The 20925-nt window shown below is 36.7% G+C and overlaps 1 protein-coding gene across 1 annotated transcript in view; it reads right to left on the bottom strand.

Annotated features, from left to right (window-relative positions):
• The window catches only part of GUCY1A2 (guanylate cyclase 1 soluble subunit alpha 2), a 178244-nt gene that overhangs the window by 28679 nt on the left and 128640 nt on the right, over positions 1 to 20925 (bottom strand). Inside the window, exon 7 of the mRNA XM_040583815.1 lies at positions 1538 to 1692. Coding sequence (XP_040439749.1) covers positions 1538 to 1692 — 155 coding nt within the window. The remainder of the gene's footprint in view (positions 1 to 1537; positions 1693 to 20925) is intronic.

The following is a 20925-nucleotide window of genomic DNA, read 5'->3' as shown; positions in this document are numbered from 1 at the left end:
GTAAGAACTGTTCCTGTGCAAGAGAAGTTCAGGTCCCTGTCATAGGGCCTTTTTTGCTATGATCACTTAACCTCCATTTGCATAAAATCAACACCAAAGGCCCTGCTACTCTGTAAATTTAGCTGGGACATGACTGGGGAACAATCTTGTGTTCACTTTTCAAACAACATCTTAGAGGGTTTCTCTTATTCCACAGTGGAAGACCAGGAAGCAAAGCCACTAGAATACTGTACCTGGAAGGTCCCAAAGACAATTTATTTTCAAGCAACACAGAGTTCCAAACAGCAATTTCCTGTATTTTTATTGAATTTATTTTTATGTAAATGAACAGATTTTCTATACCAAATAGTAGGTTGGGTATGTGTTTCTCTTGCATGTTATCAGACAACTATATGAATCTGCTTCTGTTAATGTTATGATCAAAACTGTTCAGTTTTTCTCCCTCTTTTTCATTTGGCTACAATTGCTCCATTCTGTAAACCTGATCTCGAATGAACGGGCTTTTCAGAAGAATGTGATTTGATTCACTAGTCTTAATAACTTTTAACTTTAATTTCTGAGCGATTTATATTTTAACATATCAGATGCTTCAATTCTTGGATGAAGAAATTCCATTTAAAACTGTAATTTACATAGATAGCTATGGAGGAAAAAAATCAATATTGAGATTCACAGTTCTGTATAAAAAAAAAAAAAAAAAAAAAGAAAGAAAAGCAGTATGTATTGTTTGAACAATTGCATACAGATTTACCACAGAGAAACAGTCCCAAAACCTGAGCAAAACCGTACCTCAGAAAATTACTTCAGATACAGAACATTGGAAAAAGACTAAGATTGAGATCTCCTGCCAAAAAAGTCAGTACGTCAGTAGTAATCCAATCAACGGAAATTCTAATAGTCAAGCTGTCAAATTTGAACAATAAGGAACACTTTTTTTATTTAGGAGCTGTTCCTCATAACCAGATTTAATCAAGCCTTCTCTCTATTTGCATAATTTCTTCAGAGAGCTAAGGATAATGCTTTGCCATTTTCAATCTTTTTTCCTACATCAAGAAAATGCTTCTATCAAGAGACTCTTTACAGTGCTAAATAAGAAATTTTGCTTCAAGAAAGCATAAAAACTCTTTGAAAGCTTGGCCTCACTGGCAAAACTAAAGACTTTCTTCTGAGCCAATGGGAATATTCTTCTCTCCATGAACTATGTCTACCAGGTAGAGCCCAAATCCTCAACCTAAAGATGTCTCCCAAAGCACCATAACTTTATGCACTATTACATCTCCCACTTCTTCTGTTACACATTATTTTAGGCAGGAGTGGTTGGCCTTCCTGTTATACTTCCTCGCCACCTCTGCCTGACTTCTTTGCTCATTCTGATGCAAACCTGAACCCAACAGTTCCATGCAGCACCTCTTTCCAGTTGTCCTGGTGCCCTGCTGACTTTCTGTTGAAGTTCATGTGTTGAGGACACAACATGTTACAAGATCAAACTCAAAACAAGCTGAAATAAAAACAGCATGAAAAGGCTAAGAGGACTTACTGGTATGTGGTTGGACTGACGTTGATGCGGCGTGGGTGACTTCCTGACTCGAACTTGCTTGCAAGGGTGACATTGTTCCCGAAGAGACAATAACGTGGCATTCTTACACCAACGACACCAGCCAGCACTGATCCTGAGTGAATGCCTATCCTCATCTGGAAAAATACAAGATCCATGTCAAGTCTTTCTGTCTTGTGCTACCCATGGTAATCTTATTAGCCTTTATTTACAAGCCAGTTACAGCAACCATTCCAAAGAAATAATAAACCAAAGAAGAAAGAATAAAGTGGAAGAAAACAGGCTCTCCTATTTCTCTAGCTTATATTGGATGCAGTTAAAAAGCAGAAGAACAAAACATGTTTATCTGTTTGCTAAAACTACTTTCTTCTCTGTGCATATTTGGTGGAGACTACAATAGTCAAAACAAGAATCATGAACAGAATAGGATGGGTTCCCCAAGAGTTACTGCCGTATCAGCCACCTAATTACACAAATAGATACATTAGAGAGGGTTATTTTTGCCACCACTTCTAACACAGGCTTTAAAGTAAACCCCACATTTTCTCAAGGAGTAATCAAGTGGAGTGAATGAATATACTACTTTTATCTTTTTTGTATTTTTTTCTTCCAAACCGCTCAAGGTCTAAAGTCTTTTTCACTTTGTCTGACTGAGAGATATTGCAATGGTGAAGATGCTGAAGATTAAAGCACCAATGATTTTAAAAATAATTGTGTCCCTCTCAAAATAAGAAGGAAAAAATCCCCAGCAAATTAAAAACGCCACGTGACTATTCTAGCAGTCATACCCTGTAACTGACTGAGATGTGGTGATTACATTGATCTGTAAAGCTTGGAGTCACCATCCAATTTTCTTACAGAGTGAACAATCAAAGAGAGGTTTATTCTGTATAAATTTTAGCAACCAATTGGGTTTTCCAAGAAAATAATTTTTACAGGTAAGAAGCTCTTTTTATCTTGTTAATTTTACAACATTAAAAAATGAAAAGATTATATTTATATCTTCTGAGGATACTCTAAACTCATAGCAACTGGACTGCTGCAAAACATGAGATAATCCAAAGAAAATAAAGAGCAGGTATTAAAACAGAGGGTCTGATAGGGTCTGAATGAGTGACAACTAATACTATGCTGAATATACTTTGACTTACTTAATTCACAGTTATTGCATTGTGCTTTTTAAATTTTTTTTATTTTTATTTAATTTTTAAAAATACAGATTAAAAAAATCCTTGTTAGATTTTATGTTAAGACAAATGCCTGCATTATATAACCTTGGTGTCCCTGAAGTTCTAAAAACATGTTGGACCCCATATCATTTCACTGACCATAGCTCTTTCCATGTGTCCAAGACTTTTACCACTCAGCTAAGCACCATTTTCATTTTATTCATCTTTTATGCTACAGCCAATGGGTATAGCATTATATCTGCTATACACTAAGCCCATGGGTAACCTAAGAATGTGATGTTCTGCATTCAATGTGATTGTACTTGTAACATTCTCACAGGCAACATAAACCCTTCAATTTTCACAATAATGCTGTTAATTATGGACTAGGATTAAAAAATAAATAAATCTGTGAATAAATAGCACTCACATTTAACTGAGCTTTCAAATCTTTACTCCAAAGGTAACTACTGAAATCCTTCAAATACTCTATCCTATTGGGCGGGGAAGCACCCACAGGCTTGCTTTGTCTGTGAACATCTGTGTAAACCCATCACATTATTTTGGTCATATTTCAGGTCATGAAATATCCTGCTTTTGCCACAAGATATGTTTAAATTCCATTGTTCATTTCCAGTGAAAAAATTGCTTCTGCAGTAAAGAAGTGAGCAAACAGCCCTTCTGCATATTAATGAGGTCAGAACCTGCCCTCATCAAAAGATTATAAGCAGAAAGGCTTGCTCACACAACGGCAAGTATGCTGTCAGCTTTCAATAAATACCGAAAAACATATTTATATTGTCTTGTTTTTGTGAGATGGGAGAAGGATTAGTTATTTGTACACAATTTTAAGAACAGAACTAATGCTACCTATTTGTTCAACTACTACTTTGCACATTCATTTCAGAATCACAAATAAGCCACTTGCTGTGACCTCTTCTAGGGTGTATACAATTACATGTGAAGGCCAGATTGAAACTATAACAAAAAGCACTAGCTTTGTTTTGCTGTTGGAAAGTGGAAATGAGAGCATACAGTAGAATGGAAAGAAAAACCGCTAGCAAAATATGTACTAAGAAAATAAAATTTACATTTGCAATATATGCAGCGAACGCTGAAGTAGTTGGCTGTTTTTCTGCTTTCACTCTTGGAGTGCTTCCTTTTACGTGTCCACATAGTTTTCTATCAGTCAGTGCTTAGTAAGTAAGTAAGGAGGACTTACAAATGATTTCCAAATCCATCAGGATTTCTGAATTCTCAATAGCAAAAGTTTAGGCTCTCTTGAAGAACCCAGACCCCACCCACACAGTAAAAGCTTTCAAGATCTTTTCTCACGATTGTCTCAAAAAGACACTGAGGAAATAGCCTTTGTGGTTGTGACTTTTCTGCATGTGCCAAGGAAACCAGACATTATACTGTCAGATTTGCTGAAACAAATACAAGCTGATATACCACCATTAATATAAAATATTTTCCTTTACAGGGTAAGGTGAATGCAGTTAAAGCCATGCCAACTTGCATTGAAAAAATAAGGCTATAAGAAAAAAAAATATGTAAAATTTCACTACATAGGTTGGATTTTCTGTGAACTGTTTGACTTTCAGAAGTGGTGAGAAACAGCTTTTCTATTTAATATAGCGTGTATCTAAAGAGACTTAAAAACCCCTTGGTTTGGCTGAGTATATAACATTATGCGTTCTGTAACACCTTTGATTTTTTTTAAAAAAACATGCTCCTACAATAAAAAAAGGTAGATGTTCTCACAAACACAGGTTAAACTACATAAGAGTACTGATGCGAGTGTCAAAACCTGAAGTTTTCATTGGCTGCAAGAAAGTTAAGAAAGGTTTTCTCTTTAAACCGCAGAGATAAATGACTGATATAAGACAAAAGTACACCATGAATGACTTGCAATAAAAGCTCCACTTCTGCTTCATTATATTGTTCTCTACAAGAAAAAGCCTGCAACACTGATGCTATTGCCATGAAGTATTCCTTAGCATGTATTCTTATATCAAGAATAACAATTATATCAGTCATATATTGCCTTTTTGTGAAATATGCTTTACATAAAATTGTCTTTTCAAGATTTTATTTCATCTGCAGATAACTTCTTCTGGCTTTTTCCTCACTGAGTTGAAAAGTGATGTGCCAACAGTTTAAGGCTTTTGTTTCACGAAGGAAAAAAATGTGTGATTAATTTAATAGCAACACAACACTTATTGGAGTACAACCACCTCTCATATTAACTTTGCAGCAAAAGAAAATTTGCCTAGAGAACTTGACTTTGAACAATAATAAATTATTTGTATCTGGTTATAGTTTCCAAGCTATGTTGTATATACACTTACCAGTGCTTTCCCAGAATAGTTACCATTAAAGATTATTAGTAACATCTGAAATGCAAATTAGATGGCAACACCAGGATGCATTATTTGTCTACCATAACTACATTTATTAATATAAATTCTTTAAATATGTGTCATTTACATTATATGTATATTAATTATCTTATACTTAAATTGAGCATTTTTAATAAAAGGCAAGCTCTTTATCTGTGCTGTCTCCTCCTTTATCTGTCCGTATTTATCTGGCTAATGATAAAAGGGCAGCATATAACTGAGACTGAAAGTTCAGAAGCATTATGCGTATGAATGGAAAGACAGCTCTTTGGAAACTATCACAAAGAGAGACAGCTGTGAAAAAAAACAACAGCCAGAAAATACCAGACCCACATAGTTAAGGATTGGTGAAGAGATGGAAAAAGGCAAAGACATTTTTAGAGCACAATATTGGAAGGCACAATGGGTAATGGAACATGAACAGGTGTAAAAAAGAGCAGGCGACCTGCAAGAGGCCTTTTAGATAAAGAGGAACAACTTGAACTGGCTGCAATAGAAAGATTTAGAGTGGAAAACGACAGGGAGAAGAAAGATTAATTAATTTGATCTTTGCAGCAGCTGTGGTAATAGTGAGGTGGAGAAAAGCCGATGTGAGTGTCAGAGGCATAAAAGAAAAGCAGCCTGCACTGATCAGCGGAGGACAGGAGAGAAGACATAGCTATGTAAAAAGGAAAAGAAGCTTCCAAATATTTTAAAGAAAATGTAGCAGTACCTGGATATTGCCTACATGATAAGGCACAGGGAGCAGAAATGGCTAATACCTGAATGACAGGAAGGATAGTGGTTTTGTATAATAGGGATAGATAAAGAAGGTTCATGAGGAAAGATAAGGAGCACAGGGGCTATGGTTATCCTCTGATGGGGAAATGTGCCACAAGCGGTATCAATGAGAACTGATAGTCCAGCCTGGACTGAGATTGAAAAGTCAAGAACAAACAGGAAAAAGGATGATCAACATAAGAATACTTTGGTTTTTTCTGAACCAAACATTCCATTAATGTGTTTTTCTCATGTACGGAATCTCAGAAGAGTTGTTTGTTAGCTCTTTACACCTCCTTATTGCCAAAGCATGTTTTTTTCTTTAATAGATAAAAGTGCTCAGTTTTGTTTTGTTTTCACCTGCTGTGCAGTTTCCATCACTTTTAATTGCCCCAATACCTTCTTAGGCACCGTATAGAAAACTGCACTCTTTCATCAAAATAAAGCCTATTCCAAGTGAGATGAAAATAAAAGCAACATTGAAAACTTGCAAGCCATCCACACTCACTTTACAGTGAAGAAGCAAAAATACTTTATAAAGTGAGTAAAGGAATGCAGAGGCATGCCTGAAGTAAATTTCATCATTGCTAATTTATTCCTTAATAGCTTTTTGTTAATCAGTATGCTTACAACAAGCAAATCCAGTAATTTGCTTTATGTTCAAAGCTCTTGAGCTTTTTTTCTTTTGAAACCCTGTTGAAAAATGCATTTGCCTTTCGCTCTCATTTCCCCACATAATTTTCTAGGAAGAAAACTTTGACATTAAAATGCAAGTGGAAAGACACCTTTCTATAGTCTGAGAAGTAGTACTTGTCTCCTTAACATTTTATAAAACCTCCTCAAATTTAAGAGTTTTGACCAACATGCATGCCTGTGTGTTGACAACCAATAAAGCACATTAAACCCCATATTTCAGTCAAAACTGAGACATTGCATTACAAGACTTAAAAATACTTTTATTATTAATTACCCTACAAAGCAATAGTTCAAGATTTAACGATTCCTGAAAGGAAAATTAACTGGGTTTTTTAGTTACTCTTCAGACTTCTTAAGTACATGGTGCTGTGCAGAAGTGTCTGCAATCTTGGTTAAGGGCTGACAAATCTATTTTAAAAAGCATCATATTTAAAAATCTTAATTCGAAAGAGGAGAAAGGAGACATCAGAGACATCTTTCCTGATAGGCAACAGCATGAAGAATTGCATAAGGACACAACAGTGAAGAATGATTTCTGAGTTGAAAAGGCTTTTTGTGGACAGTATTGAAAGGCAGAGCAGGAAGCGGGAGCCTGTGGGTACCTTTTTTTTTGTCTGCCAGTACAGAGTAGTTGATGTTATAACATGCAAGCAGACTTTGCAATTCAAATGCAAGGTACATGTAACGTGTCTTCTGATAAGCACAGAGCAAAAATACATGTTCATTTTCAAAATTCTCTCTCTGCAACCAGCAATTTTTAGTTCAGGGATTTCCTGAGCCAAAAGAAATCTTTTTTGTAGAGGAAAGGTGTTTGTTGTTCACAGTTCCACCTCAGATATGAACTACAATAATGTTTCATGGAAGTGGTAGCTGTACACATTCTTCCCACTGCACACACAGAGCAAAGAACCTTAATAAACAGTTCTCACGCTCTGGAAAACATACTCCCATGCTAGAAGAGAAGTCATCAGATTGCCTCACAGGTTAACTGTATCCAGAAGGACTCAAAATTCATTTTCACAGAACCGCATGCCTTACACAGACACCAAGCTGAAGAAGTGAGTGCAGGCTAGAAAGTAGGTGACACAGTTTGGAAAGCGACCATGGCCAGAAGCAATCCCCCACTCAGCCAGCCTGGAGCTTTTCAAGCCTTAATAATGTGACTGACTGGCAGCTGCTCAAGACTTTGTGCTGAGCTGGTAGCAGAGCTCAGGGCTGATACGGGGCAATAGCTCTATTTCCATACTTTTGGGTTCATGGATGTCTCGAGCCAACATTTAAATACAATAGGAAGTGTACTTCTATTGTACACTTGTAAGCATTTAAATACATATTGTACATGTAAGCATTTAAATACAATAGGAAGTGTACTGCTGGATCATGACTTTCCACATCAGTTTCAATAATGTACATGGATATCTGTACACTACCGTTTCTCAGACAAATAAAGCACTCCTCACTTTCTGCCATAACATACCAAGTGATACTCTCTTTTCAGTAAGAACCTTCTCCTTTCTGTCCTTGCAGTGTCTTTCAGAAAGGAAACAGTCACTTCTCAGAGCATCTTAGCTGTTAGCCCATGATGCACTGCCAGATCCTTTCAAACAGAATGTGCCAAATTCTGTAAGACATTATCTGCTCTAATATTTTGTAGCAGCTTCTACAATAGTGCTGTCTCTAAATCTCAACATATGCCTTACACAGGGACATTTGTTTGTAAAATGTATTAACGCAAAATAGACTACAGAGCTCAGAGGTTTAAAATCAGGGCCACAAACTGGTGAGTCAATGTGCCTTTCTGCTCCTCCAAAGAACTGCAAGTTGACAGGACTGACAGCAATGCCCTGACATATGCTTTACTGTGTGGGTTATCTGTATTCTTAGATAGATTTATAAATATCACAGTGTCTTTCTGGAAAGGGACATATGACAGTACAGCTCACTACAGAATTGTTGCCAAGGAACAGACCTGCTCAGAGGAAAATTTAGATCACTTTGAATTTCACAAGGTGTTCTATAGAACTAAGTAGAGGATACACATCCCCCATATTTGAACAACATTTGGAGAAATGAACATTTAGCTTTTTACTAATGAGAATTTTCTACATTTCTTACTCATAGACTTAGAATTATTCAGCCTGTCCGAAGCAAAAGAGAAAATTATACAAGGATAATAGAAAATCAATAATAAACTAACGTAGACTGAATTCCTTGGGATCAAAAAATCCATTTTAAATAGTTATTGGGTAATGCTATCATGTGGTACATGTAAAAGACAGACCATTAAATTATAAACAAATTGATGCACATTACATACGTACAACCCTGGACAATGGTCTTGGCACACAGTCATCTCTAGTGGATGTGGAACAAGGAGCATTTCTACGTAAAGAAGCCCCAGACCTGAAGGATGAAACTGCTTTTCTCTTTCCCCTTAAGTTCATAGAATTTCACAGAATTCACAGAATCATAGAAGTTCTTCCACTGTGATCTAAATTAGGCCTACTTTGAATAACGGTTGGATTAGTAGACCTCCAGAGGTTCCTTGCAACTTCCTTTACTCCATGATTCTATATTTCATACCCTATGATGAAAAATTATACCCCTATGAGTCTTCATCATCAGTATGAGGTAGAATTAGATGAAGTAAAAATCAAAACCAAACACTCAGACTAGTTTTGAGGGCTCATTAGTTCTAGCGCCAAAGGAAAGTTTATATTGGGGCAAGATGGTTTTGGCCAAATTCTGTCCTGAGGCATCATGTGAACTCACTACGGCACTGCTCAGGGTTTAGGTAAGAAGAGAACGCGGGTCATCTGTAAGAAAAGATATGACCTGAAATTATTTACTCTGTGTGTGTATGTATTTCTGGAGTTGCTGAACAGAAGAATTAGTTCTATATCCTTCCCCTAAGATTCCAAAGAAGAGACATGAATGTTAATGTGCTTCTTCATAAGCTGCTTCTCCCTCACAAACAAAATGTTGCATTTTATTAAATACTATATCAGCAATGAAAAACATTTGTTATTGTTTTCTTTGAATAGCGATTTTCACAGCAGGAATTTAATTACTGTGTGAATCTGTGTGTTCAGTCACTTTAAAAAAAGCTAATAATTCAAGAGAGCCCACATAGCAGTGGTGGATTTTTCCCAGCCTCCTCTCCACTGACACCCAAAAGAAGAAAAAAATTCATCAGAAAGTTCTGTTTGATCCTTCGTGTAGGAGGACATCTTTGTCTCACAGTGCCATCATATGACATATACTGAATGGATCAGGTTATATTTTAACAAGAATAAATGACACATGCTCAAAATATTTAAGGGAACAAAAAAACCTGTAGGCTAAAAAAAAGTTGGGCATAGGGTTTTAACCTTAAGAAGGAGTCACCGATACCTTTGCTCATTTAGTCATTTAAGGTATATTTCACTTATTTCAACCACCTAGAAGTTAAGCAGCTCATATAAGTTAGATTTCTAGAGTCCTAAACCAAGGAGGTAAATAATCTCAAGGCTGCAATTCTTTACATTCCAAAATTGGCACCTAGCAAAGGCTAGATCAAAATTGGCACCTAGCAAAGGCTAGACTCCTGAAGGTGTCTAACTCTCTTGCTGGAACAGAGAGGGACATTTAATGGTAAGTTTAGCCTGGACACCTTGTGCACAGACAGCTAAAGATAGGTGAGGTGAATCTAATCCTCAGACTGGCGAGTTTGATACACTTTCATCTTTGCTTTAAATGAGTGACACTCCTGTGTGTAAAAGATCAAAGAAGCAGGTGTTGATGGATAAGACCCCATCAGAAAATCATTCTATCTGTAGACCAGCAAATATTTCTTCAGATAGTTTAACATAATGGTCTTTGAATCTAGCCTACAATCTTTGAAATGGTAAAATGAAATGACCTTTCAATGGAAAAGTCAGGCATCATCTTTTGATCATAATACATGCTTTTACACATAGATGAAATTCGTGTTGCTCTGCTTTGGGAAGAGCACGGAACTAAACAGTAAGGATCTGCTGCATAATAGCTTTATAATCTACAGAAACCATTGACTTAAGAATCTTATGGTTTTACTATTAGAAGTAAACTTGTCTAGCCTATGTACAATAATAATGTAGCTGTATTAAGATTCTTTCCAAAGGCTTCTACACTGTTAGAGACATAAATTGGTCCCCATGTTATTTAAACCTTTGCCACTGCAAGGTGTTTTAATACTTTTTGAACGAAGAGGATATACATTTGAAGTGTGTAGTTTCTACTGGATCCCCCAGCTTCCTGCAATCAGCACCAAGGTAAACATAATCAAGATAAACTGATTAATCTCCCTCCTCCATATGAACACAATAGACATGACAACAAAGGCAATGGGCCAAGTTTTACAATTGTGCCTGTTCATAAGATGAGACAAGTGGAGAGCCTGGTTCCTTTAGCACCTCGCAATCTAACATGCAATATATCTACATAGATACAGACAAATACCAGAAACAAGTCAACATGTGCTCTCTTTTGAAATACAGTAAACCAAGGAATGACCACATGGAAAGATAAAAGGCTGAGAACAGCCCAAGCTGTGCATAAGGAATGCTTAGTGTTACAAGTAATAATAGCTAAAAATTAGTTTGCTTCCTTGTGAATAAACTTAGGGCACTGCCATGATTATTGAGATTTGGATATTAAATGTCCAACATGACCAATCTTTCTCGTGCTTAACTAAAGGATAAATCAGCTTGCAAAGTACAGAAAGTTTCCATATGACAGCTGGGGCATACAGATACTCTATACCATATACATTCCAAGGTTAGAACAGTTCACAGTATTAAACCACCCTTACACACCTCACTCATCTCTAAAACGATAATGATGCTGTGTTCCTTTGCTTGTTCATCAGTTTGTTTGTAAGAACTTAGACATTTATAGACTTTGCGCAAGAGGTAGATGATAACAAGGATTTTTGCAGAATTTACCTTTCTCTTAAACCTGGAGCAAGTCTCCACAGCTGCCAGGTAATGATTAGCCTAACAGGCAATGGCAATTGAATAAAAAGAGAAAAGAGGCTCTGTGCTGGTATGGATCCTTATAAACAAGAGTCTAAGACTTCACCTTGTTTATAATTGGGAAGGGTTTTTATTCACACTCCTTATTGGCCTTTGTACTTCACCATCACAGAGCTTCAGATTCATGCAGGGGAAATGAATTTCCTCCTCAGTGGAATCAAAACACACATTCGCATATAATGGTGGGTTGTGGTTTTTTGGGGTTTTTTTTAAGTCTTTCAGACAGGCAAATCCACTGACGAGAAAAACTGCTTCATACAACAAAAGGAATGAGCATGAAGAGAAAGGGTGCTGTTTTGCACTGAACTGAAGATTTTAGCAAAACATTCACAGACTGTCATGATTCATGTATAGTCAGCACTTCAGCGAGTCAATCAAACTTCCTTGACACCACAAAACAAGTATAACAAAAGCTAGCATCAGAACTCAGAGAGTATTCTGTACAGCTCTGTCACCCTCACTGAAAATCTAGGTTAAAAAAGAAATTTTTCAATAAAATTGTTAATTAAATTAATAAAAACACTCTGTAGCCCTTGTGAAATGCAACATTTTCTATTCCTAGATTTAATCTGCAAATCTACAAGCAATATATTGTAATTCTTACATATCAGATATGTCATGAATGGAAACGAGATACCGTTTTACCATTAGTTTCAACTGCTTCAGATAAAATTAACTGCACTGCAACTTTAAGAAGAGTATTTCGGATAAATTTGATTGTTACAGTGCTTTCATGACTAGAAAGATTGCAACTTTATTTTCAAAGCAATTAGCAAATTAAGACCTGATAAGGTCAAGAATATGACAAAATCCAAACAGATGGAGACAAATTGTTCTCAGATGAAGGTGAATCGCTTATGGGAAGGAAATTTTCAATGTTCAGTCTAATGACATTCCTTTGTTCAGTGATCTCTCCCTCTTTGTCTCACATTCATCCCCTCCTCAGAGGCACACTGATAAAGAACCAAACATGGGTATACATACATTTGTTTTTAGCTTGTGCATTCTGTAAAAAATCAGAATCATAATATGTATATTATAATAATTCCTTTTATATATATATTATGCATTTTGCAAATACAAAAATTTAAACACGTTAATAGGCTAAGTCATGATTACCTCTGCCCACCTTCACAATTTTTTATCAACTAATTTATTTTTCTATAATCCACAAACATATACACACACACAAATAAAAGCATATTTGTGCTTTTATTTGTGTGAGTGAGAAAGACCAAAAAAGAAAGACAAAGAGATTTGAAGCCTCGATTATCCTTGCATGTTCTTTTGAAAATCACTAGACAAATTAGACACTAATTTAGTTTTGTATGCAGTAGCAGATGATAGCATGGCATATCTGTAACTTCATTGTTTGTAACTGCTGCCCAGCCAACCTTTGATGCCGCTAATTGGGTGAATTTGGCAGCTGAAGGACACAGATGCCTAGCCCTGGATTTTGCTTATCCAGCATTATCATTATTTGCTTCTTTCCTGCTGTTGCTCTTGTCTGACCGTGCTTTAATTGGAACTTTCCCAGTCAACTTCTTCACCAAAAGCCATCTCTCTTGGTTTGACCTTAGTTGCCAAGAGCCGACAACTCCTTTACCTTTTTAGTCCCATTCTTTACTACTTTCCTCCCAAACGCATGCAAGATGTGTCTTCACAGAAGAAGTCCCTTTATTCTCTGGTACACTATATTTTTCATACCCTATATACACATCATATATGTAACTGTTGTAATTAAAAAAAAAAGGAGTAAAAGATACGAATTCTTTTCTCACAAAGAAAATGAGCAATGAACTCAACAATCCTCCCTTAAATTGCTAACCAAAAATTAAACATCTCTATCTTTAAAAATTTATTAAACTTTTATCAGTTGATATATAATCAAGTCAATGTAGGAAAAGCAGAAAGAAGCAGCAACCACTCAAATCACCTGAAATAAAATGTTATACCCATAGTAGAAAATTCGAAGAAAAAACGATGAGTGGAAATTGTTCTTTACATTAACAGGTTTATTAAAATGAACATTATAATTTCTAACATTAAAATGCACTTTTTTGTAAGATAGTATTTACTTAGTAGGTCATCTGTAGAGAGCACACAGCCAAGACAAGCAAACAAATTAGGTACCAACCTTACTAACAAAATAATAGTTTTTAAAACTCAATAAACAACAGAAATTACACTGAAAAGCTCAATACAGCTATGATTATCTACAGGAGGAAAAAAAAAATATTCTTGACATTACTGCTTCAAAGTCTATCTTTTAGCCTTTAATAAATTAAGCGAAAACAGTTGGAGAGAAATCCAGAGACTCTGTGGTTTTGTGAGGAGTAAATCATGCCAACTTGATAACTGGTATTTGTATTTAACTTGAGTTTAAATTAGTGCATAAATGAAATTAAGTAGATGAAATATGCCTGAACTTCATCTCACTTGTACTTGCACCTAGTAAATAAAAATAAATTATGCTGAATTTTATTTGCTGTGTTTGTTAATGATCTTCAACACACATTTGAAGTTAACTGATCACACAAACTGAATGCATCTAGAAATATACTTCAAAGTAAAAATACACAATTCAAGACAGAAAATTGGAAAATTCTGTGTAAGGTCTCCTGAGTGAAGACCAAAATGAACTTGAATTAACATGCAATCTGGTCACATAAAAAAAGTAATGTGGGGCTATGAACATCATATGGCACTCTAAATAGTTCCTTCATACAGAATTCTAGTTCAACCACACCAAGAATATTAAGTTTAAACCTAGGTACTGTCAACAGGAGTCATTTCTGAAAAGATCAACAATCTGTTCAGATCCTTGAAAGCATTTGTTTAAAGGGGAAAACTAAAAAACCCATAAATATTCACAGCTTGGCTAGGTATTACTCAATAGGGAGAACATGATAATAATCTACAAATATCTACAAGGTGTTAATGTCAAGAGGGAGATATGGCAGATGGGGACACAACTAGAAATAATGAAATGCAAATGAAGACAGAGATTAATATCCAGCTTCCCTAGGCCTAAGCAGACTATATTAATGGCAGCAACAGACTCCTGAGGCAAGTGTGCTAAGCTACATCATGTAAGTCTTTTCTTTAAGGCACTAGTAAAACACCTGAAAATACACTGTAAGGATGTTGACAGGAAGGTGGACAGGATGCATTAAGACATGTATGGTTTTTTTAACTCTAACTTCATACTGTATTTAAGGACAACTAATTAGAAAGTGGTGATACATTTGAGGGTTTCAAATGACTGCTGAAAAGTCTGTTTTCCTGTCACCAATATTAACAGATGGGGCAGAAGAAATATTTTTCAAAGTCCTGAAAACACTTAAAGAAACAGAATTTAGAAAGCCAGTCTTAAATTAAGTGTAACTCAGTTCACATTCTTTTTAGAACATCACTAAAACTTCATCCAAAAACTTGGGCTGAACTAGGGTTTAGCATTTTGAAAAGACATCTACAAGAACCTTGATCATCTGCTTTATGTCCTTGCACAAATCATGTAAAATGAAGTTAGTACTCTGCACCTAGTACAAGCAACACTCAGTTGTTGTATAACTGAGAACAGTCACTGACATACAGAGTTGAGTCCAATATTGGAACATATAATTTCTATGGCAATAGCAGATGTGAGAATAAGAAGAGGAACACATTCCTTTTAAGGAAGGAAATTTATCATTTTTAGCAGAATCCAGGTTGGAAAATATTAATTAAGAAATAATGATTTAAGTATTTTGGAAAGGAGATCAGACCGGAATCCCAAAATCAGAAGCTTCTGGAGAACCGGGCCCCACACGATTTGTACCTCCTCAGGCCCTCACTGGGCAAAAAGAGTGGCTCGAGGGACAGCAGGGAGCACCTGAGCTGGGACTGAGAAGCTGGGAGCACAGCAGGGACACTTGAGGCCTAAAACTTCCTCATATGAACATGGCATTTATAGACTCCAGATCTGACAGCTGAAGTGGGGATGATCAAAGGGTGTGAAATCCTGGAAACCACATGCTCTCCATTGGTCACCAACCAAGCTGCCATTATCATTCTTGAAACCTGCATTTCTGGAAAATGTCTTTGGTGTCATGGAATCAAACCCCTGTTTTGGCAGAAAACTTCTCTTCGGGTCAGGGTATAAGATTAATCTAGCTACTAGAGATGAAAATGAAAGAATACAGCAACTATGTTGAACCAATTTTGCTTACAGTGTGAACCTGGATTTTTAACCTTTTTTTTTTATATATATAACAATGTGACGATCTATGTCTCACAGCATACTCTGCAGTATTGAGTACACCATGCATAGGAAATCAGTGCAGTCTTGGCAGGGAGAAAAAGTTGTATGATTTTTTAGACAGTCATCCTTTAGGAATGTGTCTGTCAGTTCTATTCATACACTGCAATCGTACATTGAACTAATCATGTTATTTTGGCATTTGGTCTGTTCCCCATCACAGACAATCACAATTAAGCTTCATGTGGATAACTACCAAAATAAACCCTTTCATAGGAAAAGCTTTGGCAATTGTACATCCAGCCTCCATGAGGATAAGAGAAAGGATCACCTCACCAAAGGGCAGCAACCTCCAAAGAAAAATGAGGCTACATCTTACAGTGGGTTTGGTTCAAAGAAACACTGCTGTTTTGAAGCACATGCCCCAACTGTCCCTACCTACTCTACACTGCTTCATTTCACAGAGTGGTTTTGGTCTGCATGAACTAGACACCTGTCAGAGGAAATTAAAGCAGTAACTGTGCTCAAGATGTACACCAAACTCAAGACAGACACTTATGGGAATATCAGGGTCCAAATCAACATTTCATCTTTCAGGTCACATACAGTGGAGGCATTCAGTCTGAGGAACAAAAAAAAACCACCTTAAAATGCATTGACTGTAAGGGCCTCAGCACAAACTCCATCAGTCCAGCGATTCTCTTCTGTTGCACTAATCTACTTGATAAGCAGACACACCTATTGGATCATCAGTGACAGGGGCAAGAGAGAAAATGAATTATCTAACATTAGCCAGCCAAACCTGTGATCATACATTTTAAAATTTACTTTCTAAAATTCTAATCAGTGTCTGACATTTTATAACAAAAAAAAATCATTACTAAGTAAAAATATTATGGCTGTATTAGAAATGTTCAGGACTGAAATGTAAAATGAAAACAATGACATCTTTAATTAGAGTGGTAAGGCCCATAAAATTAAAAGATTCAGTTATATAAGAAAGCTGTGGATGAACCCTGAATGAAATTAGTCAAAACACATTTAAGATTTCTCATTGCAAAAGTGTTTAATACCAGAAGCTTCCTACGTTAAGGGTTTGGCTTCATGCATTTAAAAGCTGTGGCATGTTAAATTCCAATTACTTCATAAAAGGTAGGCAGTATGCATACAAAAGATACTTGCAACAATAGACTGCACTATGGTGCATCTCAAAGCTCATTATAAAGCAGCTACTACAGTGGACTGTGTCTGGTAACTCACCACAATTTCCCTTCATTTAGTCTTACTTAGAAATTGATCTTTTAAAAATTATACCTATGTGTGAAAAACCTGTTAACAAGGAAGTACATTTTCATAATAATCATGAGGAAACGTTGCCAAGCAAACACAAGTTCTTCACATCTCTCATTTTTACCAAATGAAGAAAGGCTATTTTTTAATTTCAAATATCTTAAAAGCAATTACCTGCACTGTAAGTTTCGGTGAGGCATACAGACTCCAAGCTATGGTAAGATGCTACGTTAAGATGAGCTTGTTCAAATCTGACCCAGTGTAGCCATAGAAGCACAGCACCGCTATTGGGTCAGCCCAAGGGGCTGTGAGGACTACTGTCCTGACTCAGACCATGGTAGTTCTCAACAGCTACGAAAAATTACCAGAAAATGACAAGTGCAGAGTGATACTTTTCCAGCTTTCCCTACTTCCAACCAGTTGTGGCTCCCAGTCTTCTGAGGTGAAAGATATATCACCTGCTGCTGAGCCCCACGTCCTGTGATGCCCCAGCTAAACTGTTATGACTGCTTGCACTAACTGGTGTAAACCTGGAACAGGTGACTGATATTTCCCTTTCCCTTCATTGCCAGCATATTTCTGGTCTTCTTTCTTTGCTAGATTTTTCAAAGCTATACTGTGGGTGGGCTCCTCAAACATCACTGAATTGAAGAGAGGCTTTTGTTGTAACCCTCAGGCACAAATTAATGATAACTTACTGCACTGCAGCTCCTTTTTCCTTGGTCTGCCGTCCTGGCTGTAAGAACAAGGCGATGATGAAACTGTCCTCTGACTCAGAAACAAGAGTCCCTGTTCCCCTCTACATATCTTTGACCTTATTTAAACAAACTAATTCATTAGAAAATTGGCATACAATGGATTTTAAAATATTTTTCATGGGAACAGAACCAGTTGAGCTTAGCCTGGAGATCTGGAAAGACTCCCCCAAAATTATTTCTAAGAGTTAACGGTTTCGATAATGTGCCATTTCTGTGGAAGTCACAAGTGTTGCTTCAGATGTCACCTCAGTCCAGGCTGACAGAGTTTAAAACAGAAGGTACCATGAAACTACACTGATTTACCTGACTGCATTTCCACCCAGTTAGCCCTGTGCTAACACCGATAGCTGACAGCACACTGGATTACATGCAGAACACCGTTTGAACGTTTTAAATGAACTCTCACTGACTCAAAAGCTGCCTGAAAAGGATTTGGGTCAAAGGCAAGTAGGACAGCAAGCTGGTGAGTGGGCAGTATGCTGTGGGATGGTTAGGATGCCTGGGTCTAAGGAGTACAGCTATTGGGAAAAGAAGAGGAACTTGTAACAGTTAAAGGCATAATACAAGATAAAACACAGCCCTCTTTCAGGACGTTCATGGGAAGGATGACAATGCCTGTTCATCCATATTAATCCCTGGGGATTTTACATGCTGTACTACCAAATCCTGAAGATTATAACCAATATGCCTGAGCATAATCACATGGAGTAGGTGAGAATCTTGCTTATAGAAAATGCCTGAAAAGTAAAATTCCAATAAAAGATGAAACAAAGGAAAGGGAGAGGAGGAATGAGGAGAGCAGAGACCAGTGTAAGTGAAGTTTTGATAGTCTAAGCCCTTAGTGAGACATGCCAGCAACAAAGATGCATATCTGGTTTTCATGTACCAGTAAAAATTCCAGATGTGCCACAGCAAGCATGGGACAATGGTAATTCCTGTAATAGCACTGGGCTCTAAAGGTATCATCTTCTGTTACCCCAAAATAATGAGAGAACACGAGTCACATTCTCATTTTGGAATCTTGTCCCACTAAACTGGCAATATGCTCAGGAAGTAGTTTCATCAGGATGTGAGAGCATTCATAACATTGTCATTACTGTGCAAGACACATCAGGAGACTGCCTTAGAAATGTTTGCAAACAAAATGAATTAAAATGAATGTTTTATCTAGATGTAAAAATAAGCAATATTAATGTCTGCATAACCCCCACATCCTGCTGAGGAGACCACAAGTCCAGTTAAACATTTGCTCTTTGCTGGTGTTCCTGGAAAGGAAGCAGCAGAAAAACTGGTATCACAGACCTCTCTCACAGAAATTTCCACAAATTTCAGTGCTTTCTACAGCCTGTAAACCTGCTGTTTAGTTCCTATGCACATGCATTCGCTGTCCAGAGGTGTGCAACCACTTCTACTAAGTCTTTCCTTTTGGCTTTTTTCTCCTTTTCCTTTTTTAGGGAAGAGGAGGGGAAGGTATAAAGAACAATTTTTAGGAAGCTGTCAGGGTTCCATATCACTTTCCTGTATTCAGAAGACCAAATTGAAAGTAATCATCTGTTACACTTTGGTCATAGCTACAAACAGAGGAATTTACAAAGAATTTTTTGGGGTTCAGATGTCCACTAAACATAGACAAGATTCTAAAACATGCATGTATTTCTCACTTCCTACTTTCTTGAAAAAACCAAAAACCTTTTCATTCTTCTTGCAAAACATTGTTTAGAGCTTAGACATCATTTTAATATTAGTCTTATGCGGGCTGTTCAATGATGATGCTTGTTGTTAGGGTTAGCAAGAGAAACATTCAATTTTGTATAAATTGCAGGTTTTAAGCATCTTTTCTGTGAAAAAAACCTGAGGTACTTGAAAATATGAAATGAGAAAATGCTGCCAAGCTCCAAAACAGCCATTGTGCTATTTTGGGTTTAATGGTACTCACTCACCTGGAGTGTAGGACACTTACCTTTGCCTAATGTAAGCCGTAGAGATTAAGCTTTGTTTTCTACACTCCACTTAACCACTGGCTGCTCTTAATGCCTTTTTATCTTTCCAGAAATGCCATCTGAAGCCACAGAACTTTTTGTTCTATTAAAAGATTATTAAAACTAATGCATTTCACAAGAAGCCTTGTTTAAAAGAATCTGTGTTTTCATATGTGCAAAACATTTCACCAAAACCAAAGGAAAAAAGAAATCTCAGATGGTTTTACTTACAGAACTGTTAAAAACAGCAAAAAGCGTGACTCACATTTCTAAGTCAAGGTAAGTTGAGCCCTATACTACCACTATCCAGGATGCAATGGTTAGCCTCACTGGAAACATCTTATAGATGTAGAGTGTGGCTCCGTAAGTTTGTGTAAACTTAACTGGAGAGACAGTTCTACTATGAGAATAAACTTTCTCTGTTCTGCAAAAAATACATTTGCAAACAATAATTTTTATTCTGAACGGCTATTCATTTCTTTCTAGTCAAGAACAGTCAGAACAAAGAACTTACTGTGTTCACTGGGGAACAAATCTTTGCAAAATTAACCTCATCTCCTGTAAACAATAGTCTTTGTGTGTGAACAAGAGTAAGCTTTATCATTTAGCTATTTCGCATTCATTCTCATGCATTAAAAGCTTTTCTTCTGTCCAGGAAGCACGAATGTCACATAATTTAAGTAACCAATACACACAACGCAACAAATGGCAAAAATCAAGGAAGAGCTCATGAAAAACAAAAAGGCTAAAAATTCTGTGGCAAATGCTCAGAAATAATGAAAGTTCTGAGAACAGAAGGAGGATGTTATAGTTTCCTCAGTGTGTTTATAACTAGCAATTTCACAAGCTCCCTGTGAGTCTGTTGGGCAGGAAATAGCAGTGTATGAGCAAACCATGGGGACGTGGTTTAGTGGTGGACTTGGCAGTGCTGGGTTAACTGTTGGACTCTATGATCTTAAAGGTCTTTTCCAACCTAAATGATTCTATGATTCTATCATTCTATTCTATAAAATGTTGTAGGGT

The sequence above is a fragment of the Falco naumanni genome, chromosome 2, assembly GCF_017639655.2.
Source record: "Falco naumanni isolate bFalNau1 chromosome 2, bFalNau1.pat, whole genome shotgun sequence".
In the NCBI taxonomy this organism is placed as follows: Eukaryota; Metazoa; Chordata; class Aves; order Falconiformes; family Falconidae; genus Falco; species Falco naumanni.
The sequence above is the reverse complement of the archived record's forward strand: the minus strand, read 5'-3'. Positions and strand labels throughout refer to the sequence as shown.